At 40.3% G+C, this 24,387-nt stretch overlaps 1 protein-coding gene across 2 annotated transcripts in view; it reads left to right on the top strand.

Moving 5' to 3' along the window:
- Positions 1-23,021, top strand: part of LRRK2 (leucine rich repeat kinase 2) — a 72,889-nt gene extending 49,868 nt beyond the window's left edge. For both annotated transcript variants that reach the window (XM_040594614.1, XM_040594615.1), the window contains 17 exons: positions 252-406; positions 1,370-1,516; positions 1,670-1,861; positions 2,597-2,743; positions 3,070-3,170; positions 3,346-3,536; positions 4,147-4,307; positions 5,124-5,294; positions 7,154-7,254; positions 7,915-8,109; positions 9,140-9,333; positions 9,624-9,696; positions 10,516-10,700; positions 12,099-12,251; positions 13,302-13,510; positions 16,724-16,798; positions 18,728-23,021. In XM_040594614.1, coding sequence (XP_040450548.1) covers positions 252-406; positions 1,370-1,516; positions 1,670-1,861; positions 2,597-2,743; positions 3,070-3,170; positions 3,346-3,536; positions 4,147-4,307; positions 5,124-5,294; positions 7,154-7,254; positions 7,915-8,109; positions 9,140-9,333; positions 9,624-9,696; positions 10,516-10,700; positions 12,099-12,251; positions 13,302-13,510; positions 16,724-16,798; positions 18,728-18,849 — 2,572 coding nt within the window. In that variant the 3' untranslated portion in view covers positions 18,850-23,021. The remainder of the gene's footprint in view (positions 1-251; positions 407-1,369; positions 1,517-1,669; positions 1,862-2,596; positions 2,744-3,069; positions 3,171-3,345; positions 3,537-4,146; positions 4,308-5,123; positions 5,295-7,153; positions 7,255-7,914; positions 8,110-9,139; positions 9,334-9,623; positions 9,697-10,515; positions 10,701-12,098; positions 12,252-13,301; positions 13,511-16,723; positions 16,799-18,727) is intronic.
- The last annotated feature ends 1,366 nt before the right edge of the window (positions 23,022-24,387 follow it).

The following is a 24,387-nucleotide window of genomic DNA, read 5'->3' on the forward strand; positions in this document are numbered from 1 at the left end:
TGTGTTGCATGGTTGCATTGATTAGAGTTTCTTCAAAGTTAGTGAAGTTCTGTTGGGTTTAAATTACAGCAGAACTTCACTCTAGCACAAGCATACAGAATAAGCAAATACACTATCTGTCTGCTCCTTGATCATTTTAATCATTCATTCATCAATAAATAATATATTTTACATAATAAATAATGTATTTCATCAGTCAGTTTGGAATAAAGTACACTATTAAATACTGCCTAATATTTTTATTCTTTCAGTTTGTCTGATCACAGGCCTGTTATAGAGCTTCCCCACTGTGAGAATTCAGAAATTATCATCAGGCTTTATGAGATGCCGTACTTTCCTATGGGATTTTGGTCCAGGCTGATCAACAGGTTGCTTGAAATATCACCTTACATGCTATCAGGAAGAGGTACATACCTTTTATCTTCAAAAGCAAGAGTGAGCATGTTTGCTTTGAATGCCAATACCTGCATGTTAAAGCTCTAATACCCAAAGTTGTTTTGCTGGCCACTTCACAAATATGAGAAAAAGAACAGTGGTCATTTCTGTAACTTAGAAATATCCAGGAACAGATAGTGCCTGATCTTTACAGTGGCGTGCAAAAGAAATTGAAGGTTGTAAGCAACCTATTTCTCTCCTTCACATTCTTTCAAATAGGAAAGAATAGATCTTCCACAGAAAACCAAACTGCTTTTCTTCAGGTTTGTTTGTTCTTCCTTTATGAAAGTCTAAGAACTTTGCTTTTATCAGAAGGGGGAAGGGGAGGGAGGAGGTGTCTTTAATTTTTTTCTAATAGTTCTCCTGTCAAAGCACAGAATTATCTGTGATCTTTGCCATTTCATTCATCTGTGGTTTTTTTTAACGTGTAATTTATGAATACTAGTGACAAGTAAAGTATGAAAAATATGCATTGCTAATGCTCTACAAATATGGTTTATAACTGCCTGCTCTCCTGGCATTCAATTCCCTCCCAAGCACAGAATTCCAGTCACATCTTGCTATTTCATGAGTGTGTGATAGAGGAAAAATTTAAATAATTTACTTTTATTTCATATGTTACATAAGATATTCTGAAAGTACCTAAGTGTTTCTGTAATCCCTGCATGCATCTCCTGCTATGTGACATACCATCTGATTAAATATTGAGTATGTGGATGTGCCTTACAGAGCCATATACCAATTGATGTATTATTCAGCTTTTGTGGGGTTATTCTGTCTGCAGTGATGTAGCCTTTATTTTATTTGTTATTTGGGTAGGCATAAACCTACAATTATAATTAACTATGTAAATTACCATGAATTATTCCAAATATTTTAAAATATGACCTTCATATTGGCGATCAGATTTTTAATCTAATTTTGTATTTTCTAGAGCGAGCTCTTCGTCCTAACAGAATGTATTGGAGACAAGGCATCTACTTGAATTGGTCTCCTGAAGCTTATTGTCTAGTGGAATCAGCAGCATTTGACAACAACCCAGACAGCTTCTTGAAAATTACAGCACCTTCTTGCAGAAAAGGTTAATTATTCCTGAGCCTGGTTTTTGCTTCAGTTTGATTACAGCTTGGTATTTTGGTTTGTTGTGCTTTTGCCTTTGGAATGTAGAGTTTAGCTTTGTAATTACAAGTATGGCAGATTAAAGCTGTAATTTCCCTCTTTCTGTTTCTTAAAGGGTGCATCCTTTTGGGGCAAGTTGTGGATCACATAGATTCTCTTATGGAAGAATGGTTTCCAGGTTTGCTGGATATAGATGTATGTGGTGAAGGGGAAACACTGTTGAAGAAATGGGCTCTGTACAGCTTTCAGGATGGTGAAGAACACCAAAAAATACTACTTGATGACTTACTTAAAAAAGCTGAAGAAGGTATATATGCCATTTGAGGTGTATAGAGGTCCATATGTATGTAGATAAATATTACATGACATCCCCTTTATGGCATTTGGGTACTTCACATTATTTAAAAGTACTTCATTTCTGTAAGAAATAATTACAATATAAGTCAAAAACAATTTGTTCTTTTTTTTTTAATGCAAGAGCCATCTGTGTAAGTGTAGAATATGGGGCAGTTTGCAGCTTCTCTATATAGTCATGTATAAATTGCAATAATGAAAAGAATCATTTACTGATGATACTGATAATGCAACTTCATACATGGAATTGAATCCAGCACATAGTAAAACTGATACTAGATCTTTTGGCTGGACCACGTACAGCAGTAATTTAAAAGGTAATTTTCAGGATTACATTCTACATACTAACAGAATTCTTTCTTTTTATAGACAGAATGATAATATCTTGGTTAGTTTGGTGTTGTATGACAGCAGTTGCTCTCAGATTTGATTGGTACATATACAGAATCTTGGAAATACTTAAACATGTAAGATACATTAAGTTGAATGGCAAACTTAATTATTATGCTGTTCCATATATATGTACGTGTATGCTTGTGTATGTGCATACATATATATATACACATATATGAATTTAGTTTTAGGTATGTTGATCATATGCACTCACAGAGATCCGTGTACCTTTCAGTGCCTTTTGAATGATGACTACCCTTGTGAGTTTTGTAATTACTTCATTTGTTTTTCTCAGGTGACCTTTTGGTAAATCCAGATCAACCAAGACATACCATTCCAATAGCTCAGATTGCTCCTGATCTGATACTGGCTGATTTGCCTAGAGATATAATGTTGAACAATGATGACCTGGAATTTGATGAAGCTCCTGAATTTCTCTTGGGTAGGCATTATTTTATAGGGTTTTTTACAGACCTTATGAAAACAAATCTATGGAAGTCAGTTCTGCAACATATGGAAAACATTTTAGAGATTTCTTTTCTGTGGCAATGTATTTTTTAAGGTATTCTGAATTTCAGGTTATTGAGTTTTCCATTTTGCATTAACGTGTATGCTAGGGCACTTTTTAATGTGTTTAGATTACTGATCAGGAAGCTTAACACAGTAGATGATCCACGCATTTTAAAATTGTATACTTTCAGCTATTTTTTTGAGAAATGGTGATATCCCTTAGTTTTTAATACTCTTCTCAATTTTATCGTTGAAAAGGTGATGGTGGGTTTGGATCTGTGTACCGTGCATCCTATGGTGGAGAAGAGGTTGCTGTAAAGATTTTCAATAAACATACTTCCCTCAGGCTCCTAAGACAAGTAAGAAATACTGCCTTTTTTTCTGTTAGTGCTGCTCTTGGAATACCAACCCTAGTGAAGAGCTTAAAATGCTTAACTAAATTGTAAGACTTCACTCCGAAAAATTTCTGAGTTTACTTCAGAGTTACAGAGATTATGCTATTTGCATTATTTCATCTGATTTTACAATTTACAGGAGCTTGCAGTGCTTTGTCACCTCCATCACCCCAGTTTAGTGTCTCTGCTGGCTGCTGCAATCCGTCCCCGTATGCTGGTGATGGAATTAGCCCTTAAAGGATCTCTTGATCGTTTGCTTCAACAAGACAATGCAAGTTTAACTAGAACACTTCAGCACAGAATAGCTCTACATGTGGCTGATGGCTTAAGGCAAGTGTGACTTCTACATTGCTGTAAAAACAGGGTACAGCTGCAAGTAGGATCTACTGCAAATGAAAAGCTTCTATTTTCTTATATCTCAAGCAGAACATTCCCTGGGTCAGACAAATGCTCCTATTCTAATGATTGATTAGCTGATATATGACACAAACTTTTGCTACCTGTTTTTTTTCTGCTGATAAGTGGTGCTCATATAAATAGAAAAATAGCAAGAGCTCTGGGTGGAATTTCTATGTGATTGTTGATTTCTTATTAAAATGTCAAAGCAATTAATTTAGTGCATTTTTAAAGTTCTGGAAGTCCATGAACGTCCTCAGGACAAAACCTGCAAAGGGACCAGTGAAGCTTAAACTTCTAAGATTCAGATTTCAAAGTGCCAGTGACAACTTCAGATAAGACTTGGTACTGCAATGTTTATGTATCAGTAAACAGCATTTCAGAACAATTCTGAAGTCAATATCCAATAAGGCAGTATCGTGTTGGTGATGTTTGACATTTTGAGAGCACAATTCACTGTTGTGGGAATAATGCATTCAGTATGTGTGTATAGATGCGTCCCTGAATTATGAATGCTTTCAATAAATAGTTTTTTGATTAACAGGTACCTGCATTCAGCAATGATCATCTACCGTGATTTAAAGCCTCACAATGTGTTGCTCTTTACCCTATATCCCAATTCAGCTGTTATTGCAAAAATAGCTGACTATGGCATTGCCCAGTATTGTTGCCGAATGGGAATAAAAACCTCTGAAGGCACACCAGGTACAGAAAAATGCTTTGTTTTACAGAGCGTTATGCCAAAAAATAGCCAATATGGTTTTTTATGTAGTTTGTAAGAAGTAACTTAAATCTATATTCTAGTCAAAATCACAAAATACAGTCCTAGTCATATTACAAGTTGTGATGCCAGATTTATACCTCTTGGCCTTTCTTCCTATTCATGTCTTAACCCCTTTTAGAAGAACCAGGGAGTATACTAAAGGTTTGAAACAAGAACAAATTAAATCGCATACATTCATTGTAATATTTTTGCTGTCCTGTTTTAGTACAGTTATTGTGATAGTGAAATTATAGTGATAAAATTATTTGTCATTTTAATTTTCAGTAATGCATAGGTAGGTATTAATTTCTTTTAAGGGCAATAAATACCTGCAGTGTTCCCTGACTTTAGAGAGAACATATTAGCATCCATTTTAAAGCACTGAACAATTTAACAACTTCAAAAAGTGCCTTTAGCTCTTGGAAATCGTGCATGAGGGCGTGACTTCAAGTGTTAAATGTTAGACCTTCAGTAAAGACTGCAGACTTGCCCTTCATTTTCAGTATTCATTGATAAATTAATTATTTTACATGTAATGGTGCAGGAGCACTGTAACTGATGTACTGTCTTCTTTCTTTATACTGATGGCTGATATTTTTTGAGATCTGCCACGTGCAAACTATCGCCAGCCCAGAAATAGCGTGCCATTTTTGGTTTACTTCCTGTGACACTTTCATCAATAAGTGTTTGCTCTTAAAACGATAAAGATGGCTTCATCTTGGTATGAATAACTATTAACGAATGATTTATTTTTGCAGGATTTCGAGCACCAGAGGTTGCCAGAGGAAATGTTATTTACAATCAGCAAGCTGATGTTTATTCGTTTGGCTTGCTGCTTTACGACATTTTAACAGGAGGAGGTAGAATAGTGGAAGGCTTGAAGTTTCCAAATGAATTTGATGAATTAGCAATACAAGGAAAGTTACCAGGTATGACTTGTTCCTTCAAGTTTTAACATTAAAATGGACCAGTTGTCCTGCCTCCTCCAAAAATAACACCTCTCATGTTTTACTGTATCTGACGTTTGACATTGATCAGAGAAGACGACTAAGTAACAGCAATTTTTAGAAGCTTCTCTGAATTTCATACAGTCTTGAAAATAGGTGTCTATTCAACATCACATTGATTATAACTTCATTGCAATTTCAAGGGATCTATCTGGCTCCCTTTAAAAAGAAATAAAGGTTTTGTATACTTGGGACTTTATCCAGATCTAGCTAAAATGGGTGTTTCTGAAGTGCCTTCTAGTACCATGTCTGGACTTGACCCTTACACGTTACTGTGATAATGCATATCATGCACTGAGTTAAACACAATTCCACTTCTGTTCTTTGATCCTGATACATTATGTTAAAATACCCATTATTGTGAAACTGCACATCTTAGAATCTTTCCAAAACCCCTTGAAATATTAAAAAAAGAAAGTGCTACTACCTTAGAAGAGCCTCCGCCCCTAAAGGTTTTTAATAGGAATTCCCTTTTACCTTGTCAAGAGTGTCAAGTCCCTGCTCAGCTACATGACATTCTTCGTGCTCCATCTGCATTACAACATGTAGTTGTTGGCTCCTGGAAGGAAAATTAAACAGACTATCAGGCTGGACGGGATGTAGTCAGCTGGACAATGTGACTCAGTATTTGGCAACTTCTGTGTGAAGAGCTGTTGAGTTTTTATGGTACCACAAGCTTAACATGGCGTTCTTATTTATTGCCCTGCAATAGTGGGTATGCTCATGAAGCATTCTTTAAGACTGAAGAGTTACTCCATGCAGGAAAGGGAAGCAACCATACCACTTAATCTGGCATGGCTTCTCCATTAAGAGAAACAAGAGAGTTTATAACTTTTTCTGCTCCTCAAGGAGAACAGTCCATTTCATAGCTCAGACAGTTTAAACCCCATCCCTGAAAAGGCCATCCCATGAACTGAAGACTAAGTACCTCTTGAGTGCAACTGTCCATTGGGCTGTTTTCTGTATTATGAGCCCTATGAAATAGTCAGAAGTATTAGTTTCTGGAGATAGGACAGTTCCATTTGTGCACATGCACATCATTTGTGTATTTCCACCAAAAAAGGGGCTAGCTGTGTTCACAAGTAAACAGCATACCTACCATTTGCTGAACAGATTGTGTTCATTTGCAGGTATTTATCATTAATGTTACCTCTGGCTAATGTAGGATTGGAATAACTGCTGTGGGTTATGAGGAGTTAAAAGGAAAAGCAACACAGGTACCATTATTCAGGAGTGATTTTTTTCTTCGAGAGGTCAGCACCTATAGTCATAAGATACATATTTAAAGCACTGAGTGGAAATTTAAACTTCCATATCTGGTAAACACTGTATGATACATTTTATTGGAAGTTCATCTGTATTCCATATACTGTCCAAATACAGAAGAATAAATGGAAAAAAATGTTCACAGGGATTGAAAAGACTATAGACTGAAATGACATGCCCTTGAATGGTCAGCATTAATCAAAACACAGCTCAGACATATATGATTCAGTCCCAGGTATAGAGACATTAAAGAAAAAGTTAAAGCAAAATCCATTTGCTTTAACTGCTTTTAAAGAAAAGAACTCCAGCTCTAGCACTTCATGTTCTAGCAACTAATGGCAGATGAGCAATTCCAAGCTGTTCATGCTGATATTTTACCTAAGAGAGTAATATTTCTTAGAGCAGCTCTGTAAGAAGTTAGACAAATTCCTTAAATAAGAAGAAAGTTATTCAGAAGTCTCATTTCTGAACTATAGTAAAGGCTGGTTAAGAAGTTATCTAATTTTATATTTTAGATCCTGTCAAAGAATACGGGTGTGCTCCCTGGCCTAAAGTTGAAAATTTAATTAAAAAGTGTTTGAAGGAAAACCCTCAGGAACGACCAACATCTTCCCAGGTATTACTTAGTGTGTTTATTTGTGGTGTTGTGATGGATAATCCCACAAAGTTGTTGGGCTTTTTCTGCAAAGGAGTGGGACTTCGAAGTTATTGAGAGGCACAGGGTTTTTCTGTTGTTCTTTCTGGAACTGAAACAGCCATGAAATACTGCCTGTTCTTGCCATCCAAGACAAACTGTTCCATTCAAATCTACCAACCATTTATTCTTAGTGTGCTGTTTTCCCCTGTGTTGCTGTGTAGTGATTATAGCGAAACAGGCTTCAGGTTACTTCACGGTCTTTACTAAAGCTATGCCAAAAGGACTGTTGTATAGTATCACTGTGGTTAACCTTCACTGTTCCGTGCATGTGAGAGGAGGAACAGCGGTGTGAATCTGAAACCTGCTGTCTGTTATCACATCAGATTGCTCTTTGAAATGGGTGAAATTTTCAAACATACCTTAACCCCATTGACTTCCTGAAATTTTAACAGAAAAATAGGAGTCAGCATGAAGTTGCTCAGTGCACAAAGTTTGCTTATTAATAGTGGTAATACAAGTAAGAAGACCTGCTGAGATACCATGTCCATATTCCATAAAACATTGTTTATCCATCGCTTGTTTTTTATCGCTGTACAAGCCATTGTTATTACCATGTGCGAATTGTGGCTTTCTTCGTAGGTTTATGAGATCCTGAATTCCGCAGAGCTTATCTGTTTGATGAGGTACATTTCAATACCCAGCACATCGACAGCAGAGTGCATGGTAGCTGCCAATCAAAGCTGCAAGAAGGCAGGAGTCTGGATAGGCAATGGCAATACAGAAAAAGCACAACTTTCATTTGTTAACCTAAATACAGATGGACATACTTGTGAGGTATGTGGGAAAGTTGCCATTTATTCTTATTTTTTAGAAAATCTGCACCCAAATGTATTTCGGAAGAATTAATTGCATTTTAACAGCAGGTTATTACTTCTGGAAAGCTAAGCTTTGAGAGAACAAAGATTGCTTATAAATGAGTCATCGCTGTTATCCATGAAATCAAGGAGAAAAGCAGTTGCTTTTTCCTCTCTTCTTGCCATCCAGCCTGGACTCTCTCATGATACTGTCTTTCCACTACTGGGTTCCTTTCTTCCACTCAGGTGGAAGCTATTTCTACCACAGGGGCTAGAATAAGGAATAATAATTCTACAGCCCTTGTTATGTCTACCTCCCCTAACAATCCAGCTAGTCTCTTACTGATTCCTCGCTTCCCATGGATGCCACGTCCTTGTACCACTTTGGGTGTATCCCTCCAGCTCTATTCATTTGATACTTGCACATCCCAGTCCTGTGCCATCAGAAAAAAGAAAAGGTTTTCCCCAGGCTTAACATGCAGTGAACGTGTGCCAGAACTGGATGTGACTCATCATCAAAGTTAAGTTATATTTCCGTCTGCCATCTGTTGACCATGACATATTTGAATCGGTAGCTTTGGTATAAATTCTATGGCTTGTTTTTCTAAAATGAGAAAAAGAAATATTAGACCAGTACTTTTATTGTTAGCAATTAAACTGAACGTATATTGCAGTGTAGTTCCATTTGCTTAATTCTGTGATGGCTTTGAGACCTTCATTAGAATAGAGAGAACATATTTTTTCCGCATTCAGCTTAGAGGTTTTCCTGTGTTCTGTCTTAGGTGTTCTTTCCAGCACTTTAAAAGATAGATGGTGCAGTTGAAGATGTATTCTGCTAACAGGGAATTCGATTTCTTAATGGGAGGTTACGCCTTGGTTTCTGTCCAGGGTCTGTGAAGTTTGTACTTTATTGTTATTGCCAGTAGTTTACTAGCATTTACCCTTACTGAAATCATAACCAGGGGTTTTTTTCTTTTTTTTTTCTTTTTTTTTTTTTCTTCCTGACTCAGGATATTACAGATAGTAAAATTTTAAGTTTGGCCTTAGTGACCCTTTCTACTGAGAAAGAAAACTGGATTGTAGCAGGAACCCAGTCTGGTTCTCTGTGGGCAGTTAACACAGATGATGAAACAAGAAGGCATCGTCTACAGAAAATGTCAGATTCCATCACTTGTTTATACTGCAATTCTCTTTCAAAGCAAAGGTATAAATGAATTTTAAATATTTTGAGTTACATTTTGAAAATAGGACTAAGCAGATGTTTAGAAAATTGTATCTGTAAACTCATGCGGTTTTGTTCAAACAACTGCTGCTTTTGCCTGTATTTTCACTTAATTTTGCACCCAGTGTATCTGGAGACTACATTCCTGACCACGGGTGGTTGTATTTGCTTTTAGGATTCAGTGAAACTCTTGAAATACTAGAGGCTACTCATTTAAATTTTTCTTAGCTGCTTAAGGCATTTCTAGAATTCATTATTTTATTTTATTTCAGCAAACAGAAGAATTTCTTCTTGGTAGGCACAGCTGATGGCAGCCTGGCAGTTTTTGAAGACAGAGCAGTAAAGGTAGACCTGTTCTTTGCTGTCTGTTCTATGAAATGCTATCAGTAATATGTAAAGCAGCTACCAATAGTAGCTTTATTTCATGCAGCTTATTTTTTAATTGCTTCTCTAAAACTCAAAATTTTCTACTGCTGTCTTAGAGGAACTGCACATGGTTTAAAATATCTGTTTTAACCCATAGAGTTAAGAGCTGGAAATTGTTTCTCGTTACAGGACTCTGAAAGTCCTGGCAAACTGACTAGAGTGTGATATTAATGGTAGTTATGAAGAGTATTCTAACAGTTTTCATCTCCTTTAATTATGCAGTTATAGCTTCTTTTTCTTTTGTTTCACACTAAATTTTGATAGACTAGATATCCTCAAAAAGACAGTATTTGTTTAGGTTTTCTACTCACTGAACAGATAAAGAAATCCTGGGAGCTCTTTGTATCAGCTGGTTCCTGAGGGTTAGCTCCTGACCATAGGCAATTTAGAGGAGTTATAAAGTTGCAATCCATTGTAGAACCAGAATATTGGCCCAGTGTGGGATGTCTCCAAGGGATACATGTGACTTTCCATCTAGTTCTTGAACTGCAGCGGGGGTTGCAGAAAGCATCAATCCCAGCTCTGTCCTGTTCCTGCTCACGCACACGGATATCTGCGGGACATCTATAGTGAGACTACGGTGCTTTTCAGTCTCTAACATTCTGGAAAGATACGATAATGGTTCCAAAAATCTGGCTGTGTAAAGTTATTTCAGCAGGCTGTGTGGCCTTGTTTTAACAGTTTCTCAGTGTCTTTATACTCCTTGTTTCTAACAGAGATTGTATTTTTTTCTTGCAGTGTAAAGGCGCCACACCTTTGAAGATACTAACTATAGGAAATGTTAACACACCATTGATGTGCTTAAATGAATCCTCATACTTACCTGAAAAAAATATAATCTGGGGAGGCTGTGGAACAAAGATTATTGCCTTAACTAGTGATTTCTCTGTTCAAAAAATCATTGAAACAAAGACAAGTCAACTGTAAGCTTTTTTTATAAGAGAGTTTACTTGGCTCTTTTATTGTTTCATTAAAGATTTCTGGCCCTACTTTGATGTAATGTCTTCTTCTAGAGCTCATTTTTTGAGTTCTCTTGTTTCTGTTCTTTTCCTTCCATAATACAGGCAGAATACAATGTGCATTAAAATAAGATCACTGAGTAGTGTTCATTCATTGCTGCTTTTAAACAAGGGATGTGCATATATAAAGATTTATGAAGTCAATATCTATTCAGAAAGTGTATAAATGCAACTGATCGGTTTTTCTCCCCCAATTACATTTGTCCAGGCCCCGTTTACTTTATTTAGAATTATACACACATACTTAGCGTAGTATTTGTCCTTACATGTTTGTCAGTCTGATACATGTGCATATCTTTGCCCTTTATAGTTAAATCATGTATGATCTGACTTCTCATTGTCCGGAAATTAGAGACTGGAGGTTTTGGAGTGTTTGATACAATTCTCACATGGGCAAATCCTGCTCTGCAGTTAAGAGAAGTTTTTCCTGACTAGGGAAAACAGTATTTGGTTTTACACTAGTGGATACCATTATGCTGGGAAATTAACTTGCTTTGGAAGATAACGTGTTAATATAAAGCAAGAAACTAAAAGTTCAGTAAAATGCAGTTCAATGGCAAGATGCAAAATATGTCACAGGAATAATCTGGGTTTTGTGGGGGCAAAAACTCTATACAGTTTTGAAAACAAAGTTGTCACAGCCAGGTATCATTAGGGAAAGCAGCAGTGTTACTGAGTGTCTGCTACCAGGGGCTCGTGATTTTGAGCAGTTCTTCACGATGAAGAGTCAGTGAAATAAGCTAACTGTTAATTTACAGGACCAATAATATTTTGATACATGCAGGCACAGATCTGGCATGAGACACAAATTCATATGTGGAGGAAAACAGTCAAAAAGCCTGTCAGCTGAAGCGAAACGAGCAGAGCAGGGTGAGCTAAATGTCACTGCTGCTTTTTAGGTTTAGTCATCTTTGTGTTGAGTGACCCTTTATGGTCTAGTGGGCCCTGTGAGAATTATTGAATGTCTCCAAACATTGAAAGAATGTCAGGAGAAAGGTGGAGTTTGCCTTGCTATGATGGGAGCATATGTCATTTGAGAAGATAGATGGGAAAGATTTATTAATAGATTTGGGGCATTAATGTGCCTCCAAGGATATCATCATCATAACTCCATTACTGTGAGAAGTTATGTCAAACTATAGGAATATTACAGCAAACCCATCCAGCTGTATCCCAGCTCAGTTCGGTTTTAAGGCTGCATGAGTCTGTAAGAGTCAGAGGGAAGCAAACCCCTCTCATAATAGTCAGGTTTTTCTACTACGTCTTTTCTGTGCATCTAACTGGAGTTCTTCTCTCTTCCAGGTTCTGTCATAACGCTTACAGTGATGCAAACATTATTTCAATAGCAATAGACAAATCCATCTACTTGGCCAAGAAAAACAGCCATTTTGTGGAAATCTGGGACAAGAAGGCAGAAAAACTTTCTGAGCTAATTGACTGTGCACATTTTCTGAAGTAAGTGTTTTATGTCAGATTGACGGCATGATGCATAGAAAGCTGAGTATCAGATTGCCTTCCCTAGCACAGTATCTTAACCTGCTGGAGGTAAGGAACTCTTTGGCCAAATGTGGAATTCCTTTCCCGTCTTTTGGCCTAGAACTTCAGAAGATCCCGTATAGAATCTCAGTGATTATATTTCACAATTTTTCTGTGATGTTGAGAAGATTCATTTAAATCTGCTCAAGTAAAAAAGAGAGTTTTTAGCTGTCCTTCAGGTCCTAATGCTTTTGAATCCAGTTATTTCCTGCATCCCTGGAGTAAGAATGTCTTCTCTCACTGTAAGGGGTGAAAAATAAGTTGACCTTGTAGAGAAACAAGCCTGAATTGGCAGAACTGTTAGCATACAGATAAGCGGCCACATTTGGCAGTGAAACCGCAGGTGTGTGGTAATTAGCAACTGGTTTGCTACACGTAGACAAATTCCCAGGTGCTCTGCTGCATGTAGGCACATTCCAGAGCAGAACTTGGGTAGGTAAGTGATTGTATAGAACCAGCATTTATGTACGCAATAAATGTTGTCACTTCTTCACTGACTTGGGGTCCGTGCCTTCACATGCCACACCTTGCCAGTGCACAGATTCAGTAGGAGATGGGAATTTTATTAATAGTGATGGCAACTTTCATTTGCGTTTAAATTGGTCCTCTTCCTTAACGTGCCACATCCGTTTCATTTTCATGGTGAGGTTAGGAGCAGCTCCAGGCGTGCCCCTCCCGCTTCGCAGTGACATCATCCTCCTGCAGGCTGGGAGAGAACAGAGAAGTATACCTGCCTCCCAAATAAAGCAGACCAGCTGGCTCTTAGAAGTCTTAGAAGTAGTTTTAGAAGTAGGCTCACAAGTAGTTTTCATCCCCGTTTGTTTCAAGTCAATCAACTGATTAGCATGAGATTCTTGTGGCTTGTCTTGTTGAATGATTGTTTAGAAGGCTGGTATTGAGAGACTCGTTTTAGCAGTTGTGGAAAAGTGTACCGCCAGATTTTAATGCAAATTCTCTCCAAACTTGTAGGGACAAAATGGAAAAATTAAACAAGGAATCAAAACATAAACTGGCTTATTCTGGAAGAGTGAAGACAATTTGCCTGCAGAAAAATACCGCACTGTGGATCGGGACAGGAGGAGGACATATCTTGTTGCTTGATTTATCAACACGTTGCCCTGTACGAGTTATAGACAACTTCTGTGATTCTGTTAGAGTCATGATAACAGCTCAGCTAGGTAAGTAAAATCATCGTATGATGAGTGCTTTGAAATCAGTGCAAAGTTTAGGATTGCTGTGTCCTGTCTGACACGGCGTTCCAGGAACAGATACGCATTTTCCATGTTTTGTTCCTTCATTCTGTTCCACTACTGTCATCTTCAGCCGGTGTCAGACGCTGGTGTTAGCTGAACGCCAGCAGGCTGTCATACCTGCGCCCACATAAAACAGCAGCTCTTCCCTGGCTCGTCACTGACCAGCACGTGAACACCCCCCACCTCCACCGGGTCCTTGTGCCGTGCTTCAGCACAGCTCTCACCATCTTCTGTCCAGCCGTCTTCAGCATGACCTGGGTCTGCCTGCGTTATTTCTGTCTGAAGTTTTACATTTCTGGCTTTTCTGTTTGCGGAGCTTGTTAGGTTTTCATAATTTTTCCTTAATTGCTTATTGCCTAGTTTGCTTTTCCCATCCTTATTCAGGAATAGTTTTAGGTTTGGGTCACAGGCAGACCACAGCCGAGCTGGGAGAGCGCTGCAGACCTGGGCTCAGTGCGCAGACTTGTACATAAGTGCTGTTTCTGTCACCAGGGCCAGCTGTTTCGAGCTGCTGTAGGCAGACAGTAGTTGTGGGGGTTTGGTGGTAATTACAGCCAGAGGAGCATAGTTGAGCATGGGGCACTTCTTGACTGTTGTCACTTCTTTCACCTGTGCCTTTCCTGCACCTCTAGAGCCCAAAAGTAATAAAGGCCATAGCAGCTCAAAAGTTCATTGTACTGCAGTGGTGGTAAGCTCAAAACACACGTTCATTCAAAAAGTAAACTCTGGCACAACACGTGGATTCCCATCACCTTCCACTGTGTTCAGAAAAAAACTCTGGGGTTCCCTTGTCAGTGTGATTTGAAGTGTCTTTGCTGTCAAAAAAAGAAGCTGCCATTGAAGAGACGAAGAAAGAAGAGGCACGATGTAACCCTCCTAGCAAACTTTACAGTTGCCGGCTGCAGATGCTTTCTTATTACCATCACAAACTTAATTTGGGGGCTGTTTTTTCCTTTCTAGCACCAGGGGTATCCGTAGGCTACAGTTAGCTCATAGTGCTTGACAGTGTTGTGCGAGTCAAAGAACCTTCGTCTTCCCCTGACTTGCCTCTGCCTGAGACAGCGAGTTTGTAGAGTCTGTTCAGTCCTCAGCTGTTAGAGTGCCGGCTATAGAGTCCAGATTCGCTAGCACAGCATTTTCAGTCTTACTTGTCCTGATCGCTGATATTAGTACTATAAAGGGACATTTTATTTTTAGCATTTTGAAAAGAATAGTTACTATGAAAACAAAATTTCTGCTTCACTCAACTTTCCCTATCGATGACAGTAATATTATATAGAATAATACAGTGTGATTAAAAAAGCCTTGAGTCTCACATTTTTTGTGCCTAGTCACCTCAACATTTTTAATCAAATTTTTATGTATAGAGAAGTTAATACTTCAAGAGGAAGAGTTTAGCTGCATTTACACAAATCTCAAGAATGGAAAGTAAGATTGATATATTCTTCTTTTGATCATCTTTTCCCAGCAATTATTTATAAGGGTTGGGTTTTTTCCTAAATTCCAGGACATTGTTTCTACTGGGATTTTCACAGTATCAGTAAAAATGGCACTGAGGCTGCTGAGCAATTCTTCAATAGTAAGTCATTGCTCACATGAAATGAGAGAATAGCGGGAAATATTGTTGGATCAAATAGTTTTATTTAAGATTAAAATATATAATGTCAGTCAGATGTAAATATTTCAGGGAAAAGAGATTGCTAGACATTGAGACATCAGTTTTATCTGTAGTTCATATATGAATATGGAAATACAATGTCTTTTTCTAATTCTCTCACTTAACACATTGACTTTTAATAGACATGAGACTTTACAGTAGAGAATGATTTATATGTAAATCATTTTGCAAGTGGAAATTTAGACGTATATCGTAAGAAAGGGCCCTAGTCTGAATAAGAAACATTATACTTAAGTTCCAGTCACTTTTGTAAGGAGCATGAATAGGACTGGTTGCAGAAAAATAATGAAAATGATGGAAAATCTGAATATGGAAGAAGTGGTGTATGGTTCCCACCAGCCCTCATCCGCCATAAGTGGATTTACAGAAGTATCAAAGGAGAATGTAGTGCAAATCTCCACAGGGCAGGAAAAATCCCTCTCTACCTTGCAGCAGTTCTGGGGGACCCGCTAGAAACGTTTGCTGATTCAGAAGGGACGTGCTGTGGGGGACAGACCGCGGTGTGGTCACACAGTGCTTCCGAGACTGGGGCTTTCCCAGTAAGCCATACTCCAGTCTGTCCACAGCCCGGAAACTGACCCCCTCCTCATCTGTTCCCTGGGGGAGCGTGTAGGACTTCATACGTGAAGAGGTGTGTGGAGGCGTGGGGCGCAGTGCTGCAGTGGGGTGTCCGCAGGCGGAGGGCTTCCCTTCCCCAGCCCTCGGTGGCCCAGGGGTGCAGGCTGGCTCCTGCACTCCTCTGCTGTCGCCGCCCTCCTCGTGCTGCCCGTAGGATGGGGAGCACGTGTAGCAGCTTCCATATACCTTGCAATTCATTTATAAACGGGTCCTGTTGGGAATCAGCAGGAAGTTGGTACTGAAACGCCGGCACATTCAACTTACCCTCCGTGATCCAGCCCCTCCCGTCTCCCTGGTCTGACCTTTGTGTTACTCAGTAGGCAACTTCTGTGACCCATCCCCTATTCCTACTTCCCTGCTAACTCTCTTTTCCCACCTACGTGCCATCGTTAGCTCGGAACGCTTTTAGGTAGTTTGTATCATATTTGAATGTTTTGTTTTCTTTGTAACCAAGCTGATGGCTGGCACACACTGTTTCTGCTCTGCGCTGGGACTTCGTTTGCAGCCTGTCCCTTCCCTGTGACATCTGTTTCCTGTGACTCTGCTGCCTCTGCTTGTGGTATATAATAGGGTGCTTTGTTCTTAGGCTTGTTCGATGGGCCGGCCAGCTGAGCCACTGCTTGTGCCTTTGAACCCTGATAAACCCCTACATTAAATAGAGACATGAACTATATTGTTTTCGTGTCAGGGTTTTTCACGGTTAGTGATTTTGAATAAAGAGGCAGGTTGACTGACCTCTGCTTTCTGTGCTTTTAGTGGCATGATGTCATCTACTCTTGCTGTCCTTTAATTTTAATGGGAACTTTGTAATTTAAACTTGACGTTTTATTTCTTTGGAAAAGGGAGTCTCAAGAACGTGGTCCTGGTTTTGGGATATTGCTATAAAAGTGACACTGAAGACAACAAATATCACAAAGGTACCTGAACTGTGTTTTATTAATTTGTATTAGTGGAGTAGGCACTGTTATGTTTGCCTGCCCACTGAGAGTAGAGAGTTGATGGTCACCGTTTGATATAGTTTTATTGAGACATCATTATTAGTTTGTGTCATCTTTTGCATTTCTGGGCTCCATACAAGCTAACAGTAACTTCCCAAAATGGATCCAAGGAAGCCACTGTTTGAAGTATATAATCTGCTGGAAATCCGTATTTGCAAAGTAAATGTCATTGTTTAATTGGAGAATGTATCAAGTGGGCTTCCAGAAGGGTCTGTGCTAGGTCAGGAATCCTCAGTGCTTTCACGAATGACGTGGATGAGGGAATCGTGAATGTGATTTTTCAATTTGCAGACAATTCTCAGCTAAGACAAAGCCACAAGCACGCTGGCAGGCAGGATCAGAATTCAAAATGACCTTGACAAATAGATCAAATGGTCTGGAAGGAAGTAGGATACAATTCAGTAAGGACAAATGCAAGACCTTTAACTTAATTAGGTAGGGATAATTCATTGTACCAACACGAGGGAACGATCAGCTTAAACAGCGGTGCTGCAGAAAAAGGGTTATAATTGATTGCAGGCTGGACATGAGGCAGCCGTGTCACGTTGCTGCAGAAAAGGCAAACACCATTCTCACACCAATCAAGAAGTGGTGTCTGTAATACTTGAGCTAATTCTTACACTCTGCTGAGTGCTGATATGGCCGCTGCTGGAGGAGCGTATCCATTTGGGACGTTGCTGAATGATTTGGACTATCAGGAGTAGGCCAGAGGAGGGAAATGCAATCTGTGAGGGAATGTTGCAGGAAATTAAGTTGGTTAATATAAATAAAACTTAGGGAGAACATGATAATAGGCTTCAAATATGTAAATAAAGAGCAAGGGTATAAACACTTCTACATAGTCCCTGCGGGCAGGATAAGGGCTGACCAGTTTCTATCACAGCAAGGGATATTTAGGTCAGACAGCAGAAGCTTCCTGACAATCAGGATGGTGAAGTGCTGGAATGGGAAGGCAGAAAATCACCACCTTTGCATATTGATAATAACAGTAATAGCTGATGCTCTGGTCAATCCCTTCTTCACCTTTATCTCATCCTAGTTTCAGTGACGCCTAAAAATGTGGCAATGACTGTATATGAAGTTAAGGGTGGCAAGTGTAGATGAGCTGACTGGAGTAAAATAAGAATCAAACTTACGGCAGTGTTTTTTATATTCTGATATTCCCTGATTATGACCCTAAGAACATCTTTTGCCTTTGTAGCCTTTTTATTGTATTTAAGAGTGCCATTAATTACACGCAGAGGAACCGGAGACCCTCAGTAACTTTGGGGCCTTAGTTTGTGAGCCCTTACTCATGCAAGTGTTCTCAGATATCCTTATTCCACTAAAAGCAGCGCAGATTCCTCATGAACGAAGAGGAGTTTGCATGAAAGGAGACTGAAGAAGTCACCTTTTCTCAGTATACTCACTTCCCTATAAAATCAGTTTTCATTTTTAGTTTATAGTGAATGGGTTTTGAGTCTTGTAAGCGTTTACAGTATATCTGCTCAGGGAAATAGATGAAATTTATGTAGGCACTTCAGTACTAGCATCAGCTGCAGCTCAGGTCGGTACCTTATAGCACACAGGCACCAGAAACGGTTTTTCAAGTGGTTTTAAACTGTACACTCTAGGTTTAGGAACTGGATTCCAAATCATTGTGCAGGTGCAAATAGCGTGTAACCCGTAACTGCATTACCTCACATGTAAAGTGTCACATAATTTGTCTTCCAGAGCCTAAGCATCGTGCTTCACTGAGGCAATTTACAAGTAATTAAAAAATAAGCAGATAAGCAAACCCACTTCTAATTATGCAATAATTAATCACCGTTGCAGTTATCAATATTTTTGGTTTTTTTTATTTTCCAGAACTACAGTCCTGCGTGTCAGTGTGGGACATTAACCTGCCCCATGAAGTGCAAAACCTGAAAAAACATATAGAAATGAGGCAGGAATTAGCCGAAAAAATGAAGAGCCTTTCTTTGGACTGAAAAGTCACCCTGCAAGTGTCATCCTCTTTTCTAGTCTTTCATCCTAACATACCGTGCAGTATTTACAACTACTCCTTGCTGGTGTTTTTAACTGAAAACCAGGAAGAAAATTGCCATGAAAGAGGCAGTTGGTATTCATAGGGTACCAAGAAAAAAGAAGGGTAAGTTATTTGTAATATCTGAAGGGACAGAAAACTGCTGAGAATTTCTGAATCTAAAGTGTTACCGTGCATCTGTTGTTTACTTTGTGAAGTTGTGCTCTCAAACAGCCGTGGAACAACTTCAGTGTAATGTTGTTCATCTGGGTTTTGATCTCAGTTAAATTGGGAATGAGCCAGGAGACTATAAAGGGCTTTTATTTACTTCATTATCTCTACTGAGTCGACGTGTAACAAGAAGCAAAATTTAAGCCTCTGTGTTTATCGCAGTTTGCATGTATGAGTTTGCTCTGATGATTCGTGTTTGAGTAATGTCAGAGCTCATGACCCTGAGTCATATGTGAAAGAAAATATTGTATTTTGTATAATAGCAGTGTTTATAGGAACGTATGACTACATTACTCTTTGAAAACAGGCAGAATAATCTTTTTTCTTCCATGAATAATGGACATTTTTTCATTATAATCAGAAAAAAGAAGTTGTGCTACAGTAATAGGAAATCTCAGAATTCAGTTTAAATAGGCCAACAGGCTTCTGCAGGTTGGTGTCCTCTTGCAGTACCGCAGTCTGCCTTGTTCTAGGAGATGCAGTCACATCATTCTGAACAGTACCACACACACCTATCTGTTGTGCAACTCACTTCGAAAAGCCAAGAGAAAACACAAGGTATAAGCTCAGATCTAAATGCTGCTACAAGCACACAACAAGCAGCATGCTGCTGAAGCCAGACGGCTACTACTTAGTCCATCTCACTGGTTTGCTTATCTCAATCTAAAAAACAAAAAAAGGGAACTTTCACTTCAATATTTCTAACATGTGAAGTTTCCATTTAATTTATATTGTTAATTTGGGGGCAAGCACGGGAACCTTGATGAGTGTAAGAATTAGCTTCCCTACGCATACAACTACCAGAATTTACGACCACACATCTTCATGCAAGAGATGCCCTTTGCTGCTTTCTGGCTTTAAGTCCAAGCTGCTTCTTACAGCCTGCACTGACCTGCTGCGAGTGAGTGCCTTATTTCTGTCCATCAGAAAACAGATGCTGTTGTTTGGGGTTTTTTTTTGATACCAAAAGGTTCTATAGGGTGCTCCTGAAGTCTCAAGGAGTGGAGTATCCAGAGCCCTTCCTGAGTCTACAGGGCTGAACGGGGTTGAGCATCCAAAAAGTTCTCAGTTCCATTTTTACAGTTTTGAGGAAAGTATATACTAGGACAACAGTATTTATTGTGTCCAACTGTATCATTGTTCTATTTTCTGCCATTTGTTGAGTGCATACTCAGGATTCCTTTCAGATATACACCCCAGGTTTTTATGTCTTATAATCTGCATACGTAAAAGAATTTGCTATTTATATGGGATTTTATAACTCAGAAAATATATCTTATAATGAATACTTTTTTAAAAAAATAGAATATATGTATTGTGATTATTATTTATAAGTCATTTTGAAATGTAAGCCTTAAACCATTTATTAAAATCCTGCTTTGTTAATAACAGAGTCTACTTTCTGATCACTGAACTTCCAAGGAGGAGCTTTCGTGTGCAGTTTTAGTGGAGCTTAATCCCTTACGGCGGGATGATGCACGATCCCAGTTCTGTGGGTTGTGTTGACACAGCTGCATTCCCGCTTGTTCTCCATCTCATAGTGCACATCTTGAGCCCTTTTCCATTCCCCAGTTTGTCTTCTATTTAGTATTCCTTACAGCCTTTCTCAGAGGTGGGAGGTGACCTGCAGGCAGCACTGTCCTTGCAGTCATTACTCACCTCTTCTGAGGTTCTCTGGAAAAGCATGATCCATAGGCTGAGACTCGGGCCTATGTGTTACGTATTTCAGGGATAGCAAAGAACAAGAGAGACAACAGCAGCCAAACAAAAGACGAGGTCATTACAAACCTGACTGAATGGGCCACTTGTGAATTATCAGTGGTGAAAGGGTAAAATTCTCCAACAGTTGTAACCCACTGACTATTTAGCAATACCGTGCTCACTCGTATGGAACACGGTGATCCAGCTGCACCCTCCCCAAATACTTTTTAGCACCAGAAGAAGAGATCTGGAGAAGATCTGTGTTGGTGCTTCTTGTTCTTTTCCATTTGATAGTCTAAGTGCATCTCTGGCCATCTTGAGCCCTATTCAGCTCACGCTGCACAGCTGCCTGTCTGCTGAGCATGGTGCTGCTTGCAAAGAATAGTGACAGGGCATACATAGCCCGTCAAATAAAGCATCCGTGTCTCCCGAGTGCGGGAAAGCTCTGGAAGGAGGTGGCTGCACAACTGTTTGGCCAGGAGCTGGCAGGGAGCAAGTGCACAGGTCCGACTTAGAAGCACTCCAGGGACTGGCATCCCCTTCCCAGCTCAGATGTGCCACCAAGGGGAAGAACAGCTCTTCTGTGCCACCACCACTTAAACCTGCGCTGTAAGGAAATCTTTTCCCAGCAACATCTCTACTGACAAACTATAAAGAGAAAGGGAAAAAAAAGATCCATGGCTTCGTCTTCCGCTTGGTTTTAGTGGAGCTGCTTGGAAACCAGCAGGATGTGACCATGTAAGAGCACAAGCTCTGTGAGATGTAATGCTTCCTGTATGCTTAGGACAGCATCCAGCACCTGAAAACGGAGAGAACCCTTACTTCAAAAAAGAGCTTAAAAAGAGCCTGTTCGCTCCTGGTTTGGCAGTCATTTAACACCTGAGCTGGGACACGTAATTAACCCCATGTTCCTCAGAACTGCGCAGCTAAAGCACACCGGGGTTCAGACCTAAAGACAAGGAGGCAAGTTGTCTGAATGCTTGATGAAAAAAAAAAGAAATAAAAAAAAAAAATCAGTATCTGAAATATCTTCCCCCTCCTGTTCTACTGCTGTTAATTAGGGTCATTGTTGTTATTGGTTGCTTGCTGACAGGTTACATATTCAGATTCACCTGTACATTAATTTTAACCTTTTTTCTTTTACAAGCAGTTCCTGGTTAATTCCGCTGTAAACAAGGTACACAGCCTGATTCCGTGTACTTACTGCACTATATCCTGGCATCCCTCTTACTCTGAAATCTCCTACTTCCTCATGTACCCTTATTATTATTATCCTATTACTTCTTCATGCACCACTTTGGGGCAAAACTGGGACACGTAATGGGGGAGAGAGAACGAGGCCTCCTGGGCGTGAGCTCATCCCCAAACACAGGCATTTGTCATCCCTGCCACTGAACCTCACCCATCTGCCTGGAGCGAGCAACACTTAATAACCCATTTTACGATGAAATCTTCAAATACCAGAGATGCGAGAAAGTAGTAAGGGAACAGAATGAGGCTCACTGAATGAAGAAAAGACAGTGAGATTCATATTTTCCTATCGGTCTTTCAAAATAGAAAAGCACATGAGCAATTCCTCTTCTCACTTACCTTCTGGCCTTTAAGAAATCACTCATCAAAAAAAAATCTGGAAACAGCTCCCATTACCTGTCTTAAGAGAACCAGCGGTTGTTCTGGTTTTTTCTGTCTTAGTTCTTCATCCGCATTATGAACTCATCCCAGGACTATACTGACCTGCACGTTCTTTTATGTAAAAGCTTCTTCATGGCCTTTGAACAAGTATAAATAGAAATCACATTTATTGGCTGGCCAGTGTACCATTTTGTTAACTTTTCCAAAAATTTGTTTTTATTAGGTAGGCACGTTATCTAACAATTTTATTAGTTTATAAATACGGAGTGGCATAATTGCATGAGAGCAGAGAATCATACTTACTGTGTACCTGTACTTTAAAATGCAGTATTTTAACAGGAAGATAAAACCCCACAAGATGTATTATTGTCATATTAGCGAAGGGGAACCTCATTTAGCAAAACTTCAGAAGCAAATGCAAGTGAACTTTCCAGCACATCGCTTCAAGAACATTCTTCACTGTATTTGTGAGCTGTGCAGGTACTGCATGAAGACAGCACTGCCTGTATCTATAGCCATCGCCGTAAGACTCCTCAATTACAGCAGTTCCTGTTCAATTAAGTCATGAAACTGAAGAAAAAAAAATGACCAAACTGTGAAACAACTTTTTTCCCTGTGGTGACCTCGTGCTGACCGGTACCTACCGTTTATATGATTTTTTTTTAATGGGCTGAGCAGTAAACTGGAATTATTTTGTAAAAGTTACTTCAAAATCACAATACACCAGTAGATCTGTTCTAAAAAAGTAGTGCTTTTTTAGGACTGTCATGATATTATTCTAGTAAAATAAAAATGAAAGTAAAAGCAAGCTTTTTTTTCTTTTTCTTCTGTGTTGCTTTGCTTTCCTCGCTGCCGGCAAAGGTGGCCGGTGAATCCTGGCAGGTTTGTTAAGTGCTGCAGTCAATCCCTACAAAGGCTGTCACTAATTAGTGAGGAGAGACTTAAAAATCAACGTTACGTCCCTGGCATATGTGATTATTCGCTTCTATCACAGCCCATTAGCGTCAATAACCTGAAAAGTTACAAGTGGATAGAAAAGGGGAAAGAAATTAAAATCCTCTGCAGTGATGCCCGTGTTTTGCCATTTCTGCACCAGTTTTCTCTCTGCCTTTTGCCGCGCAGCCGGGCTGGGGGAGGGCAGGGTAGTGCCCGGCGGGCTCGGCCCGCTGCCGGCGGCTGAGGCACGCAGGAACCATTTTGCCACCTGGGGAGAGACAAGGGCAGGGAGGGGAGAGCAAGAGGAACACCAAAGAAAGGAAAGCTGGCATCGTGGCAGCACTCAACAGCACAGTCCCCTGCCGGCACTGCGGGCGGCCAGGACCCCTGCTTCGGTGCTGCCACTGCCACCCGGCGCGCCCATGGCGCTCCCTTGCTCCCGAAGGCAGCGGGAAGGGCAGCGAGGGCTGGCGGAGCACAGGGCTCACCAGCCCCTGGCACTGGTGCCGAGCCCGGGGCTGTGCCCCGGCAGATGCTTCAGGTGAGGCAGCTCCAGCTTTTCCTGCTCCGTCGCCGGCTGAGCCACGCAGGCCCGGCCACCACCCCACCACCCCACCACCCCGCTTGGCCAGGCCACGGCTCCCGCTGCGGAGCGCCCGCAGGCCCGGCTCGCTCCCTCGCCTGCGCAGGCCTGTTTAACGAGGCTGCGAAAAGGAAAAAAAAATTACTTCAGGACGCGCTGCCCTTACAAGTCCTTTCTCAGGGAAGGATGACCCATAACTAGTCACAGGGGGGAAGGAAAGGGCTCGGGCCGCCCGCAGGCCCTGGGTCAGCCCCAGGCGGTGGCAGGAGCGCGGTGGCAGCTCACAGGGTCACCCAGCGTCACCCCCTCCCCTGCCCCAGGCCCGGGCAGAGCCCAGCCCGCACAGCACCAGCCCGCCGGGAGGGCTCAGCGTGGCAGGACGAGCCTTTACATTGCAGAAAGCAATTTGCACAGCAGCAA

This window comes from Falco naumanni, chromosome 5, assembly GCF_017639655.2.
Source record: "Falco naumanni isolate bFalNau1 chromosome 5, bFalNau1.pat, whole genome shotgun sequence".
Taxonomy (NCBI): domain Eukaryota; kingdom Metazoa; phylum Chordata; class Aves; order Falconiformes; family Falconidae; genus Falco; species Falco naumanni.